Genomic DNA, 19158 nt, shown 5'->3' with positions numbered 1-19158 from the left:
CCAAGATAGGGCAAGGTCTTTGACACCAAAGGAAGAGAGGATCTGTAGTAGGAGGCAGTGGTCAACTGTGTCGAAGGCAAAGGACAGGTCTAGGAGGAGGAGTATAGAGAACTGTCTGTTAGCTTTGGCTGTAAGTCGTTCGTATGTTTGGTCAGGGCAGTCTCAGTGGAATGGTGGGAACAGAAGCCAGATTGTAGGCTGTTGAAGAGTTAGATGCAAAGTGAGAGGAAAGTTCAGCATGGACGTGCTGCTCAAGGAGTTTGGAAGCAAATGAGAGCAAAGATATGGGGCGATAGCTGGACAAAGCGCTTTGGTCAAGGGATGGCTTTTTGAGGATAGGTGTGATTGTGGCATGTTTGAAAGCAGAGGGGAAGGTACCAGAAGTTAGTGATAGGTTGAAGAGATGGGTTAGGGATCGGATTAGTGTGGTGGTGAGGTTGGGGAGGAGGTGGGATGGGATGGGGTCAAGTGCACAAGTGGGGAGGTGTGATTTGGAGAGAAGATGAGCAAGCTGTCCTTCAGAGATTTTGGAGAGGGAGGTTATGGGGTTTGGGCATTGGTCTGGCATACAAAGGGGTTGTGGTGGTCAGACAACAAAGACTTGCCTTGTTTGATCAATCTTATTTTTGAAGTGTGTGGCAAAGTCCTCAGCAACGATTAGGGAAGTCGGAGGGGGCAGTGGTGGGCGGAGGAGGGAGTTAAAAGTGTTGAACAACTGTTTTGGGTTGTGGGATAAGGAAGATATGAGGGTTGTGAGGTAGGCCTGTTTAGCAGAGGTGAGAGCTGATTTGATTGCGAGTGTTGCTTGTTTGAGTGCAGTGAAATCATGTTGTGAATGCGTTTTCTTCCAACGCCGTTCTGCAATTCTGGATACTTGCCGAAGATTTTTAGTGATGTTATTGTGCCAGGGTTGTCTATTGATTTGTCGCACTCTGCTATGCATGACAGGGGCGACCGAGTCGATGGCTGATGACATATTGGTAATGTAGAAATTAGTGGCAGTGTCTGTGTCGTGGAGTGAAGCTATGGAGGACAGCGGTAGAATAGAGTCAGAGCGTGCGAGGGTCTAGATGTGTGAGGATTCTACGGGGGGTGCGCATGTTGTTGGACATGGGTGACAGGTGAGGCGGACAGGGATGAGAAAGTGAGTAGATGGTGGTCGGATAGAGGGAGAGGGGAGGTGGTGAAGTTAGATAGAGAGCAGAGACGAGTAAAGACCAGGTCTAATTCTCCGGTCCTCCCAAGACCTCCTTCTCTCCTCCACGCTTATTCGCTCCTCACCCAATCGCCTCCAAGACTTCTCCCGAATATCACCCATCCTCTGTAATTCTGTGCCCCAACCCGTCCGGTTATCCACCAGATTTGGATCCTTCAAAAGAAACCTGAAAACCCATCTCTTCAAAGAAGCTTACAATCTATAATGATCACACGGCCACCTCAACACCATCGGAGCTACTGCAACCCCGACCTACTGTCTCCTTCCCCATAATCCTGTAGAATGTAAGCCAACAAGGACAGGGTCCCCTTCAATCTGTACCAGTCTGTCATTGTTAGTTTTGTTTACTGTAAGTGATATTTGTATTTTGATGTAACCCCTTCTCATGTACAGCACCATGGAATTAATGGTGCTATATAAATAAATAATAATAATAATAATAAGTGTCTGTCTGTGTGGGTGGCTGAGGAGGACCACTGAGTAAGTCCAAAAGATGAAGTAAGGGACAGGAGTTTGGAGGCTGCTGACTGGTGGGTGTCAATGGAGATGTTGAAGTCACCCATCATGATGGTGGGAATGTCAGCAGACAGAAAGTGAAGGAGCCAGGAGGAGAATTGGTCAATAAAGGCAGTGGTCGGGCCCGGAAGTCGGTATATGACAGCCGCTTGGAGGCTGGAGGGAGAGCAGATACGGACAGAGTGGACTTCAAAAGAGGGGAGGATAAGGGAGGGTAGAGGTGGGATTGGGTTAAAGGTACAGTTGGAAGAAAGGAGGAGACCCACTCCTCCACCATGTTTGTTACCAGAATGAGGAGTGTGGGTGAAGTGGAGGCCACCGTAACATAGCGCAGCAGTACTAGAAGAGTGACGTTACTGACCCCCCATGTGCAGTACTAGAAGAGTGACGTTACTGACCCCCCATGTGCAGTAGTAGAGGAGTGACGTTACTGACCCCCCATGTGCAGTAGTAGAGGAGTGACGTTACTGACCCCCCCATGTACAGTACTAGAAAAGTGACGTTACTGACCCACCATGTGCAGTACTAGAAGAGTGACGTTACTGACCCCCCCCATGTGCAGTAGTAGAAGAGTGACGTTACTGACCCCCCCATGTGCAGTAGTAGAAGAGTGAAGTTACTGACCCCCCATGTGCAGTACTAGAGGAGTGACGTTACTGACCCCCCATGTGCAGTAGTAGAAGTGTGACGTTACTGACCCCCCATGTGCAGTAGTAGAAGTGTGACGTTACTGACCCACCCATGTGCAGTAGTAGAAGTGTGACGTTACTGACCCACCCATGTGTAGTAGTAGAAGTGTGACGTTACTGACGCGCCATGTGCAGTACTAGAAGAGTGACGTTACTGACCCCCCATGTGCAGTACTGGAAGAGTGACGTTAATGACGCGCCATGTGCAGTACTAGAAGAGTGACGTTACTGACCCCCCATGTGCAGTACTAGAAGAGTGACGTTACTGACCCCCCATGTGCAGTAGTAGAAGTGTGACGTTACTGACCCCCCATGTGCAGTAGTAGAAGAGTGACGTTACTGACCCCCCATGTGCAGTACTAGAAGAGTGACGTTACTGACCCCCCATGTGCAGTACTAGAAGAGTGACGTTACTGACCCCCCATGTGCAGTAGTAGAAGTGTGACGTTACTGACCACCCATGTGCAGTACTAGAAGAGTGACGTTACTGACCCCCCATGTGCAGTACTAGAAGAGTGACGTTACTGACGCGCCATGTGCAGTACTGGAAGAGTGACATTACTGACCCCCCCCCCCATGTGCAGTACTAGAAGAGTGACGTTACTGACCCCCCCATGTGCAGTACTAGAAGAGTGACGTTACTGACCCCCCATGTGCAGTAGTAGAAGTGTGACGTTACTGACCCCCCATGTGCAGTAGTAGAAGTGTGACGTTACTGACCCCCCATGTGCAGTAGTAGAAGAGTGACGTTACTGACCCCCCATGTGCAGTAGTAGAAGAGTGACGTTACTGACCCCCCATGTGCAGTAGTAGAAGAGTGACGTTACTGACCCCCCATGTGCAGTAGAAGAAGAGTGACGTTACTGACCCCCCCCATGTGCAGTAGAAGAAGAGTGACGTTACTGACCCCCCATGTGCAGTAGTAGAAGTGTGACGTTACTGACCACCCATGTGCAGTACTAGAAGAGTGACGTTACTGACCCCCCATGTGCAGTACTAGAAGAGTGACGTTACTGACCCCCCATGTGCAGTACTAGAAGAGTGACGTTACTGACCACCCATGTGCAGTACTAGAAGAGTGACGTTACTGACCCCCCATGTGCAGTACTAGAAGAGTGACGTTACTGACCCCCCATGTGCAGTACTAGAAGAGTGACGTTACTGACCCCCCATGTGCAGTAGTAGAAGTGTGACGTTACTGACCCCCCATGTGCAGTAGTAGAAGAGTGACGTTACTGACCCCCCATGTGCAGTAGTAGAAGAGTGACGTTACTGACCCCCCATGTGCAGTAGTAGAAGAGTGACGTTACTGACCCCCCATGTGCAGTAGTAGAAGAGTGACGTTACTGACCCCCCATGTGCAGTAGAAGAAGAGTGACGTTACTGACCCCCCCATGTGCAGTAGTAGAAGAGTGACGTTACTGACCCCCCATGTGCAGTAGTAGAAGAGTGACGTTACTGACCCACCCATGTGCAGTAGTAGAAGTGTGACGTTACTGACCCCCCATGTGCAGTAGTAGAAGAGTGACGTTACTGACCCCCCATGTGCAGTAGAAGAAGAGTGACGTTACTGACCCCCCCATGTGCAGTAGTAGAAGTGTGACGTTACTGACCCCCCCATGTGCAGTAGTAGAAGTGTGACGTTACTGACCCACCCATGTGCAGTAGTAGAAGTGTGACGTTACTGACCCCCCCATGTGCAGTAGTAGAAGTGTGACGTTACTGACCCACCCATGTGCAGTAGTAGAAGTGTGACGTTACTGACCCACCCATGTGTAGTAGTAGAAGTGTGACGTTACTGACCCCCCCATGTGCAGTAGTAGAAGTGTGACGTTACTGACCCACCCATGTGTAGTAGTAGAAGTGTGACGTTACTGACCCCCCATGTGCAGTAGTAGAAGAGTGACGTTACTGACCCCCCATGTGCAGTACTAGAAGAGTGACGTTACTGACCCCCCCATGTGCAGTAGTAGAAGAGTGAAGTTACTGACCCCCCATGTGCAGTACTAGAGGAGTGACGTTACTGACCCCCCATGTGCAGTAGTAGAAGTGTGACGTTACTGACCCCCCATGTGCAGTAGTAGAAGTGTGACGTTACTGACCCACCCATGTGCAGTAGTAGAAGTGTGACGTTACTGACCCCCCATGTGCAGTACTAGAGGAGTGACGTTACTGACCCCCCATGTGCAGTAGTAGAAGTGTGACGTTACTGACCCACCCATGTGTAGTAGTAGAAGTGTGACGTTACTGACCCCCCCATGTGCAGTAGTAGAAGTGTGACGTTACTGACCCCCCATGTGCAGTAGTAGAAGAGTGACATTACCGACCCCCCATGTGCAGTAGAAGTGTGACGTTACTGACCCCCCATGTGCAGTAGTAGAAGTGTGACGTTACTGACCCACCCATGTGTAGTAGTAGAAGTGTGACGTTACTGACCCCCCCATGTGCAGTAGTAGAAGAGTGACGTTACTGACCCCCCATGTGCAGTAGTAGAAGAGTGACATTACCGACCCCCCATGTGCAGTACCAGGACCTCACATGACCGGATTGTCCTTCACTTACTCTCCGATGGTGACCATCTCGTATTTGTACTGGCGGAAGCTGTTGATGCCGCGCAGGGTGATGGCTTCGATGTGGTAGCGGAGGAAGAGGCCGTGGTCTCCCTGAGGACGGCCGGAACCTTGCTTCAGAACCATGAGCAGCATTGTGTGCAGGTTGTGCAGGTATCCGGGGAAGGTGTCATAGTCACTGCGCTGCAGCTGATCAACAAGAGGGAAACAGTGACAGCAGAGGAAAAGAAGGGGGCGCCGCACTTGACACATATGCCGGAGGGAAAGAGGGTGCCCCACTACACACATTCACTATGTATATAGTGTGCAGTGTTTGTGAAAGTTAGTGACGCCTAGAAAGCATAGAGAGCAGCACCGGTCTCACTGTGCCTCACCTTGCCCTGTATGGTGCACAGCAGCTGGTTCTTCTGGCAGAACGCTAGGAACAGGTTAACCATATCCAGGTTGGGCAGCTGCCCGTTCAGCCCTTCCACAACAACATCAAAGCTGGTGATGACGTCGCTGCTGATCTCTAGGGACAAGGCGGCCTGGATGGCTCCCGCTCGTCCCATCATCACTGACGACTGTATGTCTGTAAAGTGCAAAGAACACAGTGCAATGCTCAGTACAGCCACTAGATGGCACCAGAAGAATGCAGGGAGCTCACCACCCAGCACCAGCGGGGCATTCACACTGCACAGGTCAGACAGGCGCCCCTGCTCTATACACAGGTTCAGGTCCAATATTGCTAATAAGTCAGGTACACGACAGCGCCTCATACATGAAGGGTAATTCAGCATTTACATGTGGACCTGCAGCACTACAAGACCCAGCAAGCCAGATACAAGTGTAAACAATACACAAGGAATGATCGGATGATCGCTGTGGGTCCGTAATAACTAATATAGGAATAGATCGGGATGCCCACCCCCATAACATCCCCAACCAGCGGTCATCATGGCGAGGCGGCCTCGTCTCCGGGTTTATAAGAATATATAAAACTTAATCAATAAGAAAAAGTTCTTCGACCTTCTAAAATATTAATTTTCTTTGCAATCATCTCACTTTTAAGATCTCAGAGTAACATAGTAACATAGTTAGTAAGGCCGAAAAAAGACATTTGTCCATCCAGTTCAGCCTATATTCCATCATAATAAATACCCAGATCTACGTCCTTCTACAGAACCTAATAATTGTATGATATAATATTGTTCTGCTCCAGGAAGACATCCAGGCCTCTCTTGAACCCCTCGACTGAGTTCGCCATCACCACCTCCTCAGGCAAGCAATTCCAGATTCTCACTGCCCTAACAGTAAAGAATCCTCTTCTATGTTGGTGGAAAAACCTTCTCTCCTCCAGACGCAAAGAATGCCCCCTTGTGCCCGTCACCTTCCTTGGTATAAACAGATCCTCAGCGAGATATTTGTATTGTCCCCTTATATACTTATACATGGTTATTACATCGCCCCTCAGTCGTCTTTTTTCTAGACTAAATAATCCTAATTTCGCTAATCTATCTGGGTATTGTAGTTCTCCCATCCCCTTTATTAATTTTGTTGCCCTCCTTTGTACTCTCTCTAGTTCCATTATATCTTTCCTGAGCACCGGTGCCCAAAACTGGACACAGTACTCCATGTGCGGTCTAACTAGGGATTTGTACAGAGGCAGTATAATGCTCTCATCATGTGTATCCAGACCTCTTTTAATGCACCCCATGATCCTGTTTGCCTTGGCAGCTGCTGCCTGGCACTGGCTGCTCCAGGTAAGTTTATCATTAACTAGGATCCCCAAGTCCTTCTCCCTGTCAGATTTACCCAGTGGTTTCCCGTTCAGTGTGTAATGGTGATATTGATTCCCTCTTCCCATGTGTATAACCTTACTGAGTGTTGTCAGTGAATGGAAACATTCTGGCTAAACAAAAAAAAATCCATCCAGACGAGACACCATTCACAGCTGAGGATTCGTTACAATTGGGTAAACTCTCTGATACATAGAACAAATTATCAGCACGGAGAAGATATTGAGGGGCAATAGGGGGGTGTGGGGCTCTCGTACCGGTCACGTTGACGTCGTGGTAGCCCTCCAGCCAGGCCTCCATGCCGATTAGGTCGTGCTCGTTCACCAGGAAGATGATGTCCTTCGCCCAGTAGATCTGACCTGCGAGTGTACGGGACCAGAGTCACAAGTGTATTAACATTTACCATATGTGCCCCTAAAGGGTGTGCCAGGGGGCATCAGGGTGTAAAGGCTGCCTGTCATTATAGGAACGTGTACCATTGCATTGTGTCTGATCGGAGGGGGTCCGGGTCCAGAGACCCTCACCTATCAGTCACAACAGCGCTGTGAAGTGCACAGCTCGTACATGGGCTCAGTAGTAAATGTAGGGGTCCTTACACAGCCGTGTGTGCGCAGAACGGTGTTTTCAGTGATCGGTGGGGGGTCTTAGGACCCGGACCCCAACTGATCAGAAACACTATGCAGTGACTGCAATATAAAAAATACTTTTACAATACGACATTTACAAATAGAACTTCTAGAGTGAACACCAAAAAGTTTTTAAAACAATTGAGAAGGCAAAAGTGCAGAAATTCAGAAGCCGCCCCCCCCACTCCCAAAAAAGTGATCAGTCACATGTACCCAAAGCTGTACTAATAACATCAGCTAGGAACTCAGAAACCAAACCCTCACATGGCTCCATCGACAGAAAAATTAAGAGCCGCATAAGAACATTAGAAAAGTCGGGGGACCTCTGTGCTTGCTCAGGGGTCTCAGAGGACCCCCGGGGCTGACACATACAGGCATTATCACGCAGCCCCTCTCCGGTGGTCTCACCTCGGAAGTAGGAAGCCAGCGCCAGAAGCAGCCCCACTGCCTGGTTGTTGTTCTGGCCCTCGCTGCAGGGGACGCTGAGCACCAGGGACTCGGTACTGGCGGCACGGGGGGCCCGCAGGATGCCGTATACGTTGGTGCCTTTCACCATCTGACAACAGAAGTAGAGGATAATATTACTTCAGGGGACTTCCCCGCTGGCCGGACGCAGCTGTATCCCCCCGTAAACACATACGTAGCGCTCTGTGGACTCGTCAGGGAACGGCAGGTTCCGGACAAAGCTCTGAGTGTAAACCTCCAGCCCGATCCCACGCATCGTCCTCTCCAGCCAGGCGACAGGAGAACCCCTGCGCAGAAAGCAGACGAGCGTTAGCCGTCACCCTGCTCCAAGCACTGATCGCCTCCTGCGCTGATGGTTTGTTACAATGTGGCAGTGCAGTAACAGCCTGGATTGCAGCCCAGGGGGACTGGATAGGACTGTAACAAACCCTCAGATGTGACACATCTTGCATGTGATTTAGATCTACGTAACAAAACGTCAGCAAGCAGAGACATTGAAAATAGTGAGAAGCTTCACCGCAGACAATACTACACTATGTATTATCTGTAAACAGCCGGGATGGGAGTCCACGCTGATTGCCCCCCCGTTCCACACACTGATCTTTCACCCCCTCCCCCCGGCCCACACTCTGATCCCTCCGAAACCTTCCCCCTGGGCCCACACTCTGATCCCTTCTCCCCCCAGTCCACACTCTGATCCCTTCCCCCCCACCGGTCCACACTCCGATCCCCCCCACCGGTCCACACTCTGAACCCTCTCCCCATGGTCCACACTATGATCCCCCAGTCCACACACTGATCCCTCTCCCCCCCCCCCCCCACTCTCTGATCTCTCTCCCCCCCAGGCCACACTCTGATCCCTTCCCCTCCACAGCCCACACTCTGATCCCTTCCCCCCCACTGGTCCACACTCTGATCCCTCCCCCCCCCACGGTCCACACTCTGATCCCTGCCCCCCGGTCCACACTCCGATCCCTCTCCCCACGGTCCACACTCTGATCCCTCCCCCCACGGTCCACACTCTGACCCCCCACCCCCCGGTCCACACTCTGATCCCTGTCCCCACGGTCCACACTCTGATCCCGGAGTCGCTGCAGGATGTCGGGTGTGTACTGTGGTTGCAGCTCTGATGTGGTAACCTGTGTGCCGTCAGCAGAGTGCGGCAGAGGATCTTGTCACTCACCCGGCTGACTTCTTGTGTGCGGCGAATTCCCGGGCGTAGGAGAGCGCTTTCTCCCCGTACATGAACTTCTCGTCCACCATGGTGGAGCCCATGGAGTTCTCTGATATATAGGAGCGCAGTGTGAACGGCTGGAAAGCCAAACCCAGGAACCAGCCGAGCCCGATCAGGTAGCTGATGATGCTGTGGGGGGGGGGGGGGGGGGGGGGGGAGGAGCACAGAATTATGAGAGACCCTTGATATAGCGAGAACTCTTAATTGAAGGAGGCCACCATAGAAAGAGCAGAAAAGCACAATGCTCTGATCGCTCACTCTCTCTCCCCCAGTGTTTTGGTCTCCCTCTCTCTCTCTGCCCCAGCGTTTCGGTCTCTCTCTCTCTCTCTCTGCCCCAGCATTTCGGTCTCCCTCTCTCTCTGCCCCAGCGTTTCGGTCTACCTCTCTCTCTCTCTGCCCCAGCATTTCGGTCTCCCTCTCTCTCTCTCTGCCCCAGTGTTTCGGTCTCCCTCTCTCTCTCTCTGCCCCAGCATTTCGGTCTCCCTCTCTCTCTGCCCCAGCGTTTCGGTCTACCTCTCTCTCTGCCCCAGCATTTCGGTCTCCCTCTCTCTCTGCCCCAGCGTTTCGGTCTACCTCTCTCTCTCTCTGCCCCAGCGTTTCGGTCTCCCTCTCTCTCTCTCTGCTCCAGTGTTTCAGTCTCCCTCTCTCTCTGCCCCAGCGTTTTGGTCTACCTCTCTCTCTGCCCCAGCGTTTCGGTCTCCCTCTCTCTCTCTGCTCCAGTGTTTCAGTCTCCCTCTCTCTCTCTGCCCCAGCGTTTCGGTCTCCCTCTCTTTCTCTGCCCCAGCATTTCGGTCTCCCTCTCTCTCTCTGCCCCAGCATTTCGGTCTCCCTCTCTCTCTGCCCCAGCGTTTCGGTCTCTCTCTCTGCCCCAGCGTTTCGGTCTACCTCTCTCTCTCTGCCCCAGCGTATCGGTCTACCTCTCTCTCTCTGCCCCAGCGTTTCAGTCTCCCTCTCTCTCTCTGCCCCAGCGTTTCGCTCTCCCTCTCTCTCTACCCCAGCATTTAGGTCTCCCTCTCTCTCTGCCCCAGCGTTTCGGTCTCCCTCTCTCTCTCTGCTCCAGCGTTTCAGTCTCCCTCTCTCTCTCTGCCCCAGCGTTTCGGTCTACCTCTCTCTCTCTGCCCCAGCGTTTCGGTCTCCCTCTCTCTCTCTCTGCCCCAGCGTTTCGCTCTCCCTTTCTCTCTACCCCAGCGTTTAGGTCTCCCTCTCTCTCTGTCCCAGCGTTTCGGTCTCCCTCTCTCTCTGTCCCAGCGTTTCGGTCTCCCTCTCTCTCTCTCTCTGTCCCAGCGTTTCGGTCTCCCTCTCTCTCTCTGCCCCAGCGTTTCAGTCTCCCTCTCTCTCTCTCTGCCCCAGCGTTTCGCTCTCCCTCTCTCTCTACCCCAGCATTTAGGTCTCCCTCTCTCTCTCTGCCCCAGCGTTTCGGTCTCCCTCTCTCTCTCTGCTCCAGCTTTTCAGTCTCCCTCTCTCTCTCTGCCCCAGCGTTTCGGTCTACCTCTCTCTCTCTGCCCCAGCGTTTCGGTCTCCCTCTCTGCCCCAGCGTTTCGCTCTCCCTCTCTCTCTATCCCAGCGTTTAGGTCTCCCTCTCTCTCTGCCCCAGCGTTTCGGTCTCCCTCTCTCTCTGTCCCAGCGTTTCGGTCTCCCTCTCTCTCTCTCTCTGTCCCAGCGTTTCGGTCTCCCTCTCTCTCTCTCTGTCCCAGCATTTCGGTCTCCCTCTCTCTCTCTCTGTCCCAGCATTTCGGTCTCCCTCTCTCTCTCTCTCTGTCCCAGCGTTTCGGTCTCCCTCTCTCTCTGTCCCAGCGTTTCGGTCTCCCTCTCTCTCTGCCCCAGCGTTTCGGTCTCCCTCTCTCTCTGCCCCAGCGTTTCGGTCTCCCTCTCTCTCTGCCCCAGCGTTTCGGTCTCCCTCTCTCTCTGTCCCAGCGTTTCGGTCTCCCTCTCTCTCTGTCCCAGCGTTTCGGTCTCCCTCTCTCTCTGCCCCAGCGTTTCGGTCTCCCTCTCTCTCTGCCCCAGCGTTTCGGTCTCCCTCTCTCCCCCCCAGCTTTTTGGTTACCCTTACCCCCCCCCCGCGCTCCGCTCATGCACTCACCAGAGCGGGGAGTTGAGCCGTGTGATGAGACGTGCCAGCGCCTGTCGCCGGTTCGGGTCGGAGAGGATGCCCATGGTGCCAGTCTGCTCCCTGTAATAAAATACAAAACTGAAAGAAGCGGAGAAAGTAAAGAGGGGGACAGTGACTGCACCATTATAACCGAACGTTTTAACACCCAGAGTGCTGGAGTCAGGCGATGTTGGTATGTTAAAGCCGGGGAGGGATAATAGAAGCATATTATACCGGTGTTGAGGCTGGTCATTACAGCACTCAGCGTGCTGGAGTTAGGAGATGCTAGATCCAGCAGGCGGGGAGGGATAATAGAAGAATAAGGCTACTTGCACACATTGAGCATTTGGCTTGCAGAAATTCCTACATCTCTTTGCAACAAAAACGCAAGGTTTTGGTGCGTTTATGCATGCAGTTTTTTTTTTACAGTAAAGAATGCTTCAGGGTACTGGGATTAGGGCTTAGGGTTAGCAGCTGTCGCTGACACCAAGCCCTAGGAAACGAAGAGGTGTCAGCCAGACACACTCATTACTAACCAGTAAGTAATGTGTTAAATAAACACACACACAGTCACCAGCCTATGTAGGAGCATTAACAGAATGAACCTACATAGGCTGTAACCAAAAAGCAACTGGCAGAAATCAGCATACCTGTTAATTTTTACAAAAAAAAGGGGTCCCCTGTAATTTTCATAACCAACAGAGGGAAAGCCGACAGCTGATGTTAATAAAAGGTTCCCAGGCTATTAATATTCGCTAACAGCTGTTTGCTTAGCCTTCACTGACTAGGTTACAGGGGAACCCCATAAAAAAAATTGACGTAGGGTCCCCCTATATTTAATAACCAGCAAAGGCTAGGCAGACAGATGCGGGCTGATAGTAATAGCCTAGGAAGGGGCCATGGATATTGGCCTCCTCCCAGACTAAAAACGTCAGCTCTCAGCTGCCCAAGAAAAGGCGCATCTATAAGATGCGCCAAATCAGGCGCTTAGGCTCACTCTTCCCACTTGCTCTGGTGCATTGGCAAGTGGGGTAATAGGGTTGGGGTTCTTGTCAGCTGTGGTGCCGAAAGTGAGAGCTTCACTGATCAGCTGATAAACTTGTGTGACCTCTCTCATAGCAGCTCAGCGCTATACACTATGGGAGCGATTACCTCCTGGCAGTTTGTAGTCGGCGGCCGTTTAGAGCGGCCACATCTCCTAATGTGACTGTTCTACAAGTGAGATCGCCAAGGGACACTCTGGATTACGTGGACTACGGAGGACAGGAGACTATATGGTGGTTTATTATTTTTGATTGTTTACAGGAAACATTGGCATCGGGGATTTGTTGTTTTTTATTTGAATACTAGATGGTAGCCCGATTCTAACGCATCAGGTATTCTAGAATATGTATGTAGCTTATTTATGAATATTTTAGAATAATACTTTCAATACACAGGATTCGGCCAGCCGCGTCCAATTAGCGAAGTGTGATTCAAATCCTGCACCAATTCGTAGCCGGACTGCGCATGTCGCTGATTGTTCGCGGCCGGTCATGTAGTATATAACAGCCCACATAGTACATTGCACAGCCCGCGCAGTACATTGCACAGCCCGCGCAGTACATTGCACAGCCCGCGCAGTACATTGCACAGCCCGCGCAGTACATTGCACAGCCCGCGCAGTACATTGCAATGTGGGCACCATATCCCTGTTAAAAAAAATAATTAAAATAAAAAATAGTTATATACTCACCTTCCGTTGGCCCTGGATCGAAGCGGTTACCGACGCTCCTCGCGCACTCTGGTCTGAAGAGTGCATTGCGGTCTCGCGAGGTGATGACATAGCAGTCTCGCTAGACTGCTGCGTCATCATCTCGCGAGACCACAATGCATGGAGCGGTCACCGGGGCGTTGCAAGGAGCGGGAAAGGCCTGTTCCTGATCCGGGGGCCGACGGACGGTGAGTATATAACTATTTTTTTTAATTATTTTTAATAATAGATCTTTTTACTATTCATGCTGCATAAGCAGCATGAATAGTAAAAAGTTGGTCACACAGGGTTAACAGCAGCGTTAACAGAGTGCGTTACAGCGCGGTCAACGCTGCCATTAACCCTGTGTGAGCGCTGACTGGAGGGGGTTATGGAGCAGGCACTGACTACGGGGAGGAAGGAGCGGTCATTTTACTGCTGGACTGTGCCCGTCGCTGATTGGTCGTGACTGTTTTGCCCCAACCAATCAGCGACTTGGATTTCCATGACAGACAGCCGCGACCAATGAATATCCGTGACAGAAAGACAGACAGACGGAAGTGACCCTTAGACAATCATATAGTAGATGTATTTCATTATTTTACTTTTTGTTTTTTTACTTTGAACCCAGGTGTCAGCTGGTGGGAGAATCTCTCATCAGCTGACGCCTGTGACCTGCAGTAAGTTTTTTACCGCTGGTCACAGTAACACAGCTGTGGGATCAGGCTGACATCTGAAAGCGTGAATCCACAGCACTTTGACTGACAGTAACAATCTAACAGGTGGTAAGGTTACCGCCTCGCCGGTATTTCCCACGCTGTAACACAGATGATAGGTGACAGCGTGGGAAACCCCACAGGAAGTCCATAAAAACGCAAGCAGAAACTCAGCAAATCCACAAACATTTTTATACTCAAGTTTTTGCTGCGGATTTAACTGTCTCAATTGAAGTCAATGGGTGAAAAACACAAAAAATCTGCACAAAGAATTGACATGGTTCAGCAAAAACGCACTGCAAATACTGAAAGGAAAATCCCTGTCATGTGCACAGCACTTCAGGAATCTCATTGAATTAGCTGGGATAAGGATTCCCTAGTGTTTTTCGCCCGTTTCCGAGCGGAGAAACTGCACCATGTGCACACAGCCTAAGACACCGGTGTGGAGGCCGCACACTAACACCCAGCGTGCTGAAATATCCCCGTATCCTGACTCCAGCACGCTGGGTGCTATAATGTGCGGCCTCCACACCGGTGTATTAAACTCCTATTATAGCACCCAGTGTGCTGGAGTCAGGAAATTTCAGCCGGGAGAGATAATAAAAGTATAATACATTGGTGTGATAATGCTGCCGGGGGGATGGAGGGGCGACACAGTATAATATATGGGCGGATACAAGAAGCAGCGCAGTGTAAGATACAGGGGCTGTAGGTGAGAGGTGATAAAGTACAGGGGGCTGAGGGGGAGTCACTATAATGTACAGGGGGCTGAGGGGGAGACACTATAACGTACAGGGGGCTGAGGGGGAGACACTAACGTACAGGGGGCTGAGGGGGAGTCACTATAATGTACAGGGGGCTGAGGGGGAGACACTAACGTACAGGGGGCTGAGGGGGAGACACTATAACGTACAGGGGGCTGAGGGGGAGACACTATAACGTACAGGGGGCTGAGGGGGAGACACTATAACGTACAGGGGACTGAGGGGGAGACACTATAACGTACAGGGGACTGAGGGGGAGACACTAACGTACAGGGGGCTGAGGGGGAGACACTATAACGTACAGGGGGCTGAGGGGGAGACACTATAACGTACAGGGGGCTGAGGGGGGAGATACTATAATGTACAGGTGACTGAGGTGGAGACACTAATGTACAGGGGGCTGAGGGGGAGACACTAACGTACAGGGGACTGAGGGGGAGACACTATAACGTACAGGGGACTGAGGGGGAGACACTATAACGTACAGGAGGCTGAGGGGGAGACACTATAACGTACAGGAGGCTGAGGGGGAGACACTAACGTACAGGAGGCTGAGGGGGAGAGACTAACGTACAGGGGACTGATGGAGGAGACACTATAACATACAGGGGTCTGAGGGGGGAGCCACTATAACTTACAGGGGGCTGAGGGGGAGCCACTATAACGTACAGGGGGCTGAGGGGGAGACACTATAACGTACAGGGGGCTGATGGAGGTGACACTATAACGTACAGGAGGCTGAGGGGGAGACACTATAACATACAGGGGGCTGAGGGGGAGACACTAACGTGCAGGGGGCTGAGGGGGAGACACTATAACGTACAGGGGGCTGATGGAGGAGACACTATAACGTACAGGGCGCTGATGGAGGAGACACTATAACGTACAGGGGGCTGAGGGGGAGACACTAACGTACAGGGGACTGAGGGGGAGACACTATAACGTACAGGGGGCTGAGGGGGAGACACTAACGTACAGGGGGCTGAGGGGGAGACACTATAATGTACAGGGGACTGATGGAGGTGACACTAACGTACAGGGGTCTGAGGGGGAGACACTATAACGTACAGGGGACTGAGGGGGAGATACTATAACGTACAGGGGGCTGAGGGGGAGACACTAACGTACAGGGGGCTGAGGGGGAGACACTATAACGTACAGGGGGCTGAGGGGGAGACACTAACGTACACGGGGCTGAGGGGGAGACACTATAACGTACAGGAGGCTGAGGGGGAGACACTATAACGTACAGGGGGCTGAGGGGGAGACACTAACGTACAGGGGCGACACTATAACGTACAGGGGGCTGAGACACTATAACGTGCAGGGGTCTGAGGGGGGGGACACTATAACGTACAGGGGACTGAGGGGGAGACACTATAACATACAGGGGACTGAGGGGGAGACACTATAACGTACAGGGGACTGAGGGGGAGACACTATAACGTACAGGGGACTGAGGGGGAGACACTATAACGTACAGGGGACTGATGGAGGAGACACTATAATGTACAGGGGGCTGAGGGGAAGACACTATAACGTACAGGGGGCTGAGGGGGAGACACTATAACGTACAGGAGGCTGAGGGGGAGACACTAACGTACAGGGGGCTGAGGGGGAGACACTATAACGTACAGGGGGCGACACTATAACGTACAGGGGGCTGAGACACTATAACGTGCAGGGGTCTGAGACACTATAACGTACAGGGGACTGATGGAGGAGACACTATAACGTACAGGGGGCTGAGGGGGAGACACTAATGTACAGGGGGCTGAGGGGAAGACACTATAACATACAGGGGTCTGAGGGGGGAGACACTATAACATACAGGGGTCTGAGGGGGGAGACACTATAACGTACAGGGGACTGAGGGGGAGACACTATAACGTACAGGGGACTGATGGAGGAGACACTATAACGTACAGGGGGCTGAGGGGAAGACACTATAACGTACAGGGGGCTGAGGGGGAGACACTATAACGTACAGGAGGCTGAGGGGGAGACACTAACGTACAGGGGGCTGAGGGGGAGACACTATAACGTACAGGGGGCGACACTATAACGTACAGGGGGCTGAGACACTATAACGTGCAGGGGTCTGAGACACTATAACGTACAGGGGACTGATGGAGGAGACACTAATGTACAGGGGGCTGAGGGGAAGACACTATAACATACAGGGGTCTGAGGGGGGAGACACTATAATGTACAGGGGGCTGAGGGGGAGACACTATAATGTACAGGGGGCTGAGGGGGAGACACTATAACGTACAGGAGGCTGAGGGGGAGACACTATAACGTACAGGGGGCTGAGGGGGAGACACTATAACGTACAGGGGTCTGAGGGGGGAGACACTATAATGTACAGGGGTCTGAGGGGGAGACACTATAATGTACAGGGGGCTGAGGGGGGAGACACTATAATGTACAGGGGGCTGAGGGGGAGACACTATAATGTACAGGGGGCTGAGGGGGAGACACTATAACGTACAGGGGTCTGAGGGGGGAGACACTATAATGTACAGGGGTCTGAGGGGGAGACACTATAATGTACAGGGGGCTGAGGGGGAGACACTATAACGTACAGGGGGCTGAGGGGGAGACACTATAACGTACAGGGGACTGAGGGGGACACACTATAACGTACAGGGGACTGAGGGGGACACACTAACGTACAGGTGATCAGAGCCATCAATAATGACATTACACAGACATCACTGTCCCAGTCACCGGGTAACGTGCACACATTATACACCGCTCCTGGGGACTGTAATGTCCAGTCATCACACAGGTGCCGGATTATCAGACGGACTCCACAGACCCCGAACCCTCCATCTCTCTCACCTCCTCCGTGTGCAGCTGCTGTCACTGCAGAGATTTCCGCATCATAGAGACCAGAAAGAAAAAGACAGAGCGGCCATAAGTGGTGACCATGGAAACTGTTAGGAGGAGACAGCGCCACCTAGCGACACAAAGAGGAACTGCGCGGATAGTCTCTACATTTAGAGGGAGCTGCTGCCAGAGTGTATGTGCCCCCATAATAACAGCGATATCCACAGTGCCCCCATAATAACAGCGATATCCACAGTGCCCCCATAATAACAGCGATATCCACAGTGCCCCCATAATAACAGTGACGTCCACAGTGCCCCATAATAACAGTGACGTCCACAGTGCCCCCATAATAACAGTGACGTCCACAGTGCCCCCATAATAACAGTGACATCCACAGTGCCCCCATAATAACAGCGATATCCACAGTGCCCCCATAATAACAGCGATATCCACAGTGCCCCCATAATAACAGCGATATCCACAGTGCCCCCATAATAACAGCGATATCCACAGGTCCCCCATAATAACAGTGACATCCACAGTGCCCCCATAATAACAGCGATATCCACAGTGCCCCCATAATAACAGCGATATCCACAGTGCCCCCATAATAACAGCGATATCCACAGTGCCCCCATAATAACAGCGATATCCACAGTGCCCCCATAATAACAGCGATATCCACAGTGCCCCCATAATAACAGCGATATCCACAGGTCCCCCATAATAACAGCGATATCCACAGGTCCCCCATAATAACAGTAACATCCACAGTGCCCCCATAATAACTGTGACATCCACAGTGCCCCCATAATAACAGCGATATCCACAGTGCCCCCATAATAACAGCGATATCCACAGTGCCCCCATAATAACAGCGATATCCACAGTGCCCCCATAATAACAGCGATATCCACAGTGCCCCCATAATAACAGCGATATCCACAGTGCCCCCATAATAACAGCGATATCCACAGTGCCCCCATAATAACAGTAACATCCACAGTGCCCCATAATAACAGCGATATCCACAGTGCCCCATAATAACAGCGATATCCACAGTGCCCCATAATAACAGCGATATCCACAGTGCCCCATAATAACAGCGATATCCACAGTGCCCCATAATAACAGCGATATCCACAGTGCCCCATAATAACAGCGATATCCACAGTGCCCCCATAATAACAGTGACGTCCACAGTGCCCCCATAATAACAGTAACATCCACAGTGCCCCCATAATAACAGTGATATCCACAGTGCCCCCATAATAACAGTGATATCCACAGTGCCCCCATAATAACAGTGATATCCACAGTGCCCCCATAATAACAGTGATATCCACAGTGCCCCCATAATAACAGTGACGTCCACAGTGCCCCCATAATAACAGTGACGTCCACAGTGCCCCATAGTAACAGAACGTATTGATGCCATGGCAGCTGCTGCTGAAGCTCATCCTGTTTGCTCACGTGTAGTGCGGCGTGGGGCAGTAGCCGCAGATGAGGCTCCACCGGTCTCGCCCGGCGTGCTACATGAAGGCGTGGGTCCTGGCTGGGTGTTGAGAGGGCATTGCTCCGGTCCAGGCCGCGTGCAGCCTATGGTGTTGGCCGGCCAGGACTGTAGGTGTCACAGTTCAGTAAAGGAGACCCCCCGAGTCTTTACTGAACGGTAGCTTGGTTGGGATTATATACACAGGGTGGAGGGTACACAGCCTTATGGACGTTTCCTTCACAGTGTAAGGGTATGTGCACACGTTGCGGATTCTCTGCGGATCCGCAGCGTTTTTTGAGGTGCAGAAACGCTGCAGATCCGCAATTGATTTACAGTACAATGTAAATCAATGAGAAAAAAAAATGCTGTGCACACTTTGCGGAAAATACGCTACAGAAACGCTGCGGCTTAAAAGAAGTAGCATGTCACT

General features: G+C 51.7%; 1 protein-coding gene across 2 annotated transcripts in view; it reads right to left on the bottom strand.

Moving 5' to 3' along the window:
* Positions 1-17362, bottom strand: part of GPAA1 (glycosylphosphatidylinositol anchor attachment 1) — a 30395-nt gene extending 13033 nt beyond the window's left edge. The window contains exons 1-8 of one of the 2 annotated variants that reach the window (XM_069731706.1): positions 17243-17362; positions 11175-11264; positions 9044-9223; positions 8036-8147; positions 7804-7951; positions 7027-7128; positions 5366-5562; positions 4984-5180 (exon numbers count right to left, since the gene is read on the bottom strand). In XM_069731706.1, the coding sequence (XP_069587807.1) occupies positions 4984-5180; positions 5366-5562; positions 7027-7128; positions 7804-7951; positions 8036-8147; positions 9044-9223; positions 11175-11248 (1010 nt within the window). In that variant the 5' untranslated portion in view covers positions 11249-11264; positions 17243-17362. Of the gene's footprint in view, positions 1-4983; positions 5181-5365; positions 5563-7026; positions 7129-7803; positions 7952-8035; positions 8148-9043; positions 9224-11174; positions 11283-17242 lie in introns of both variants that reach the window. The other variant, XM_069731705.1, reaches the window with a different exon arrangement.
* Positions 17363-19158: the final 1796 nt, after the last annotated feature.

This window comes from Ranitomeya imitator, chromosome 6 (genome assembly GCF_032444005.1).
Source record: "Ranitomeya imitator isolate aRanImi1 chromosome 6, aRanImi1.pri, whole genome shotgun sequence".
Lineage (NCBI taxonomy): Eukaryota > Metazoa > Chordata > Amphibia > Anura > Dendrobatidae > Ranitomeya > Ranitomeya imitator.
The sequence above is the reverse complement of the archived record's forward strand: the minus strand, read 5'-3'. Positions and strand labels throughout refer to the sequence as shown.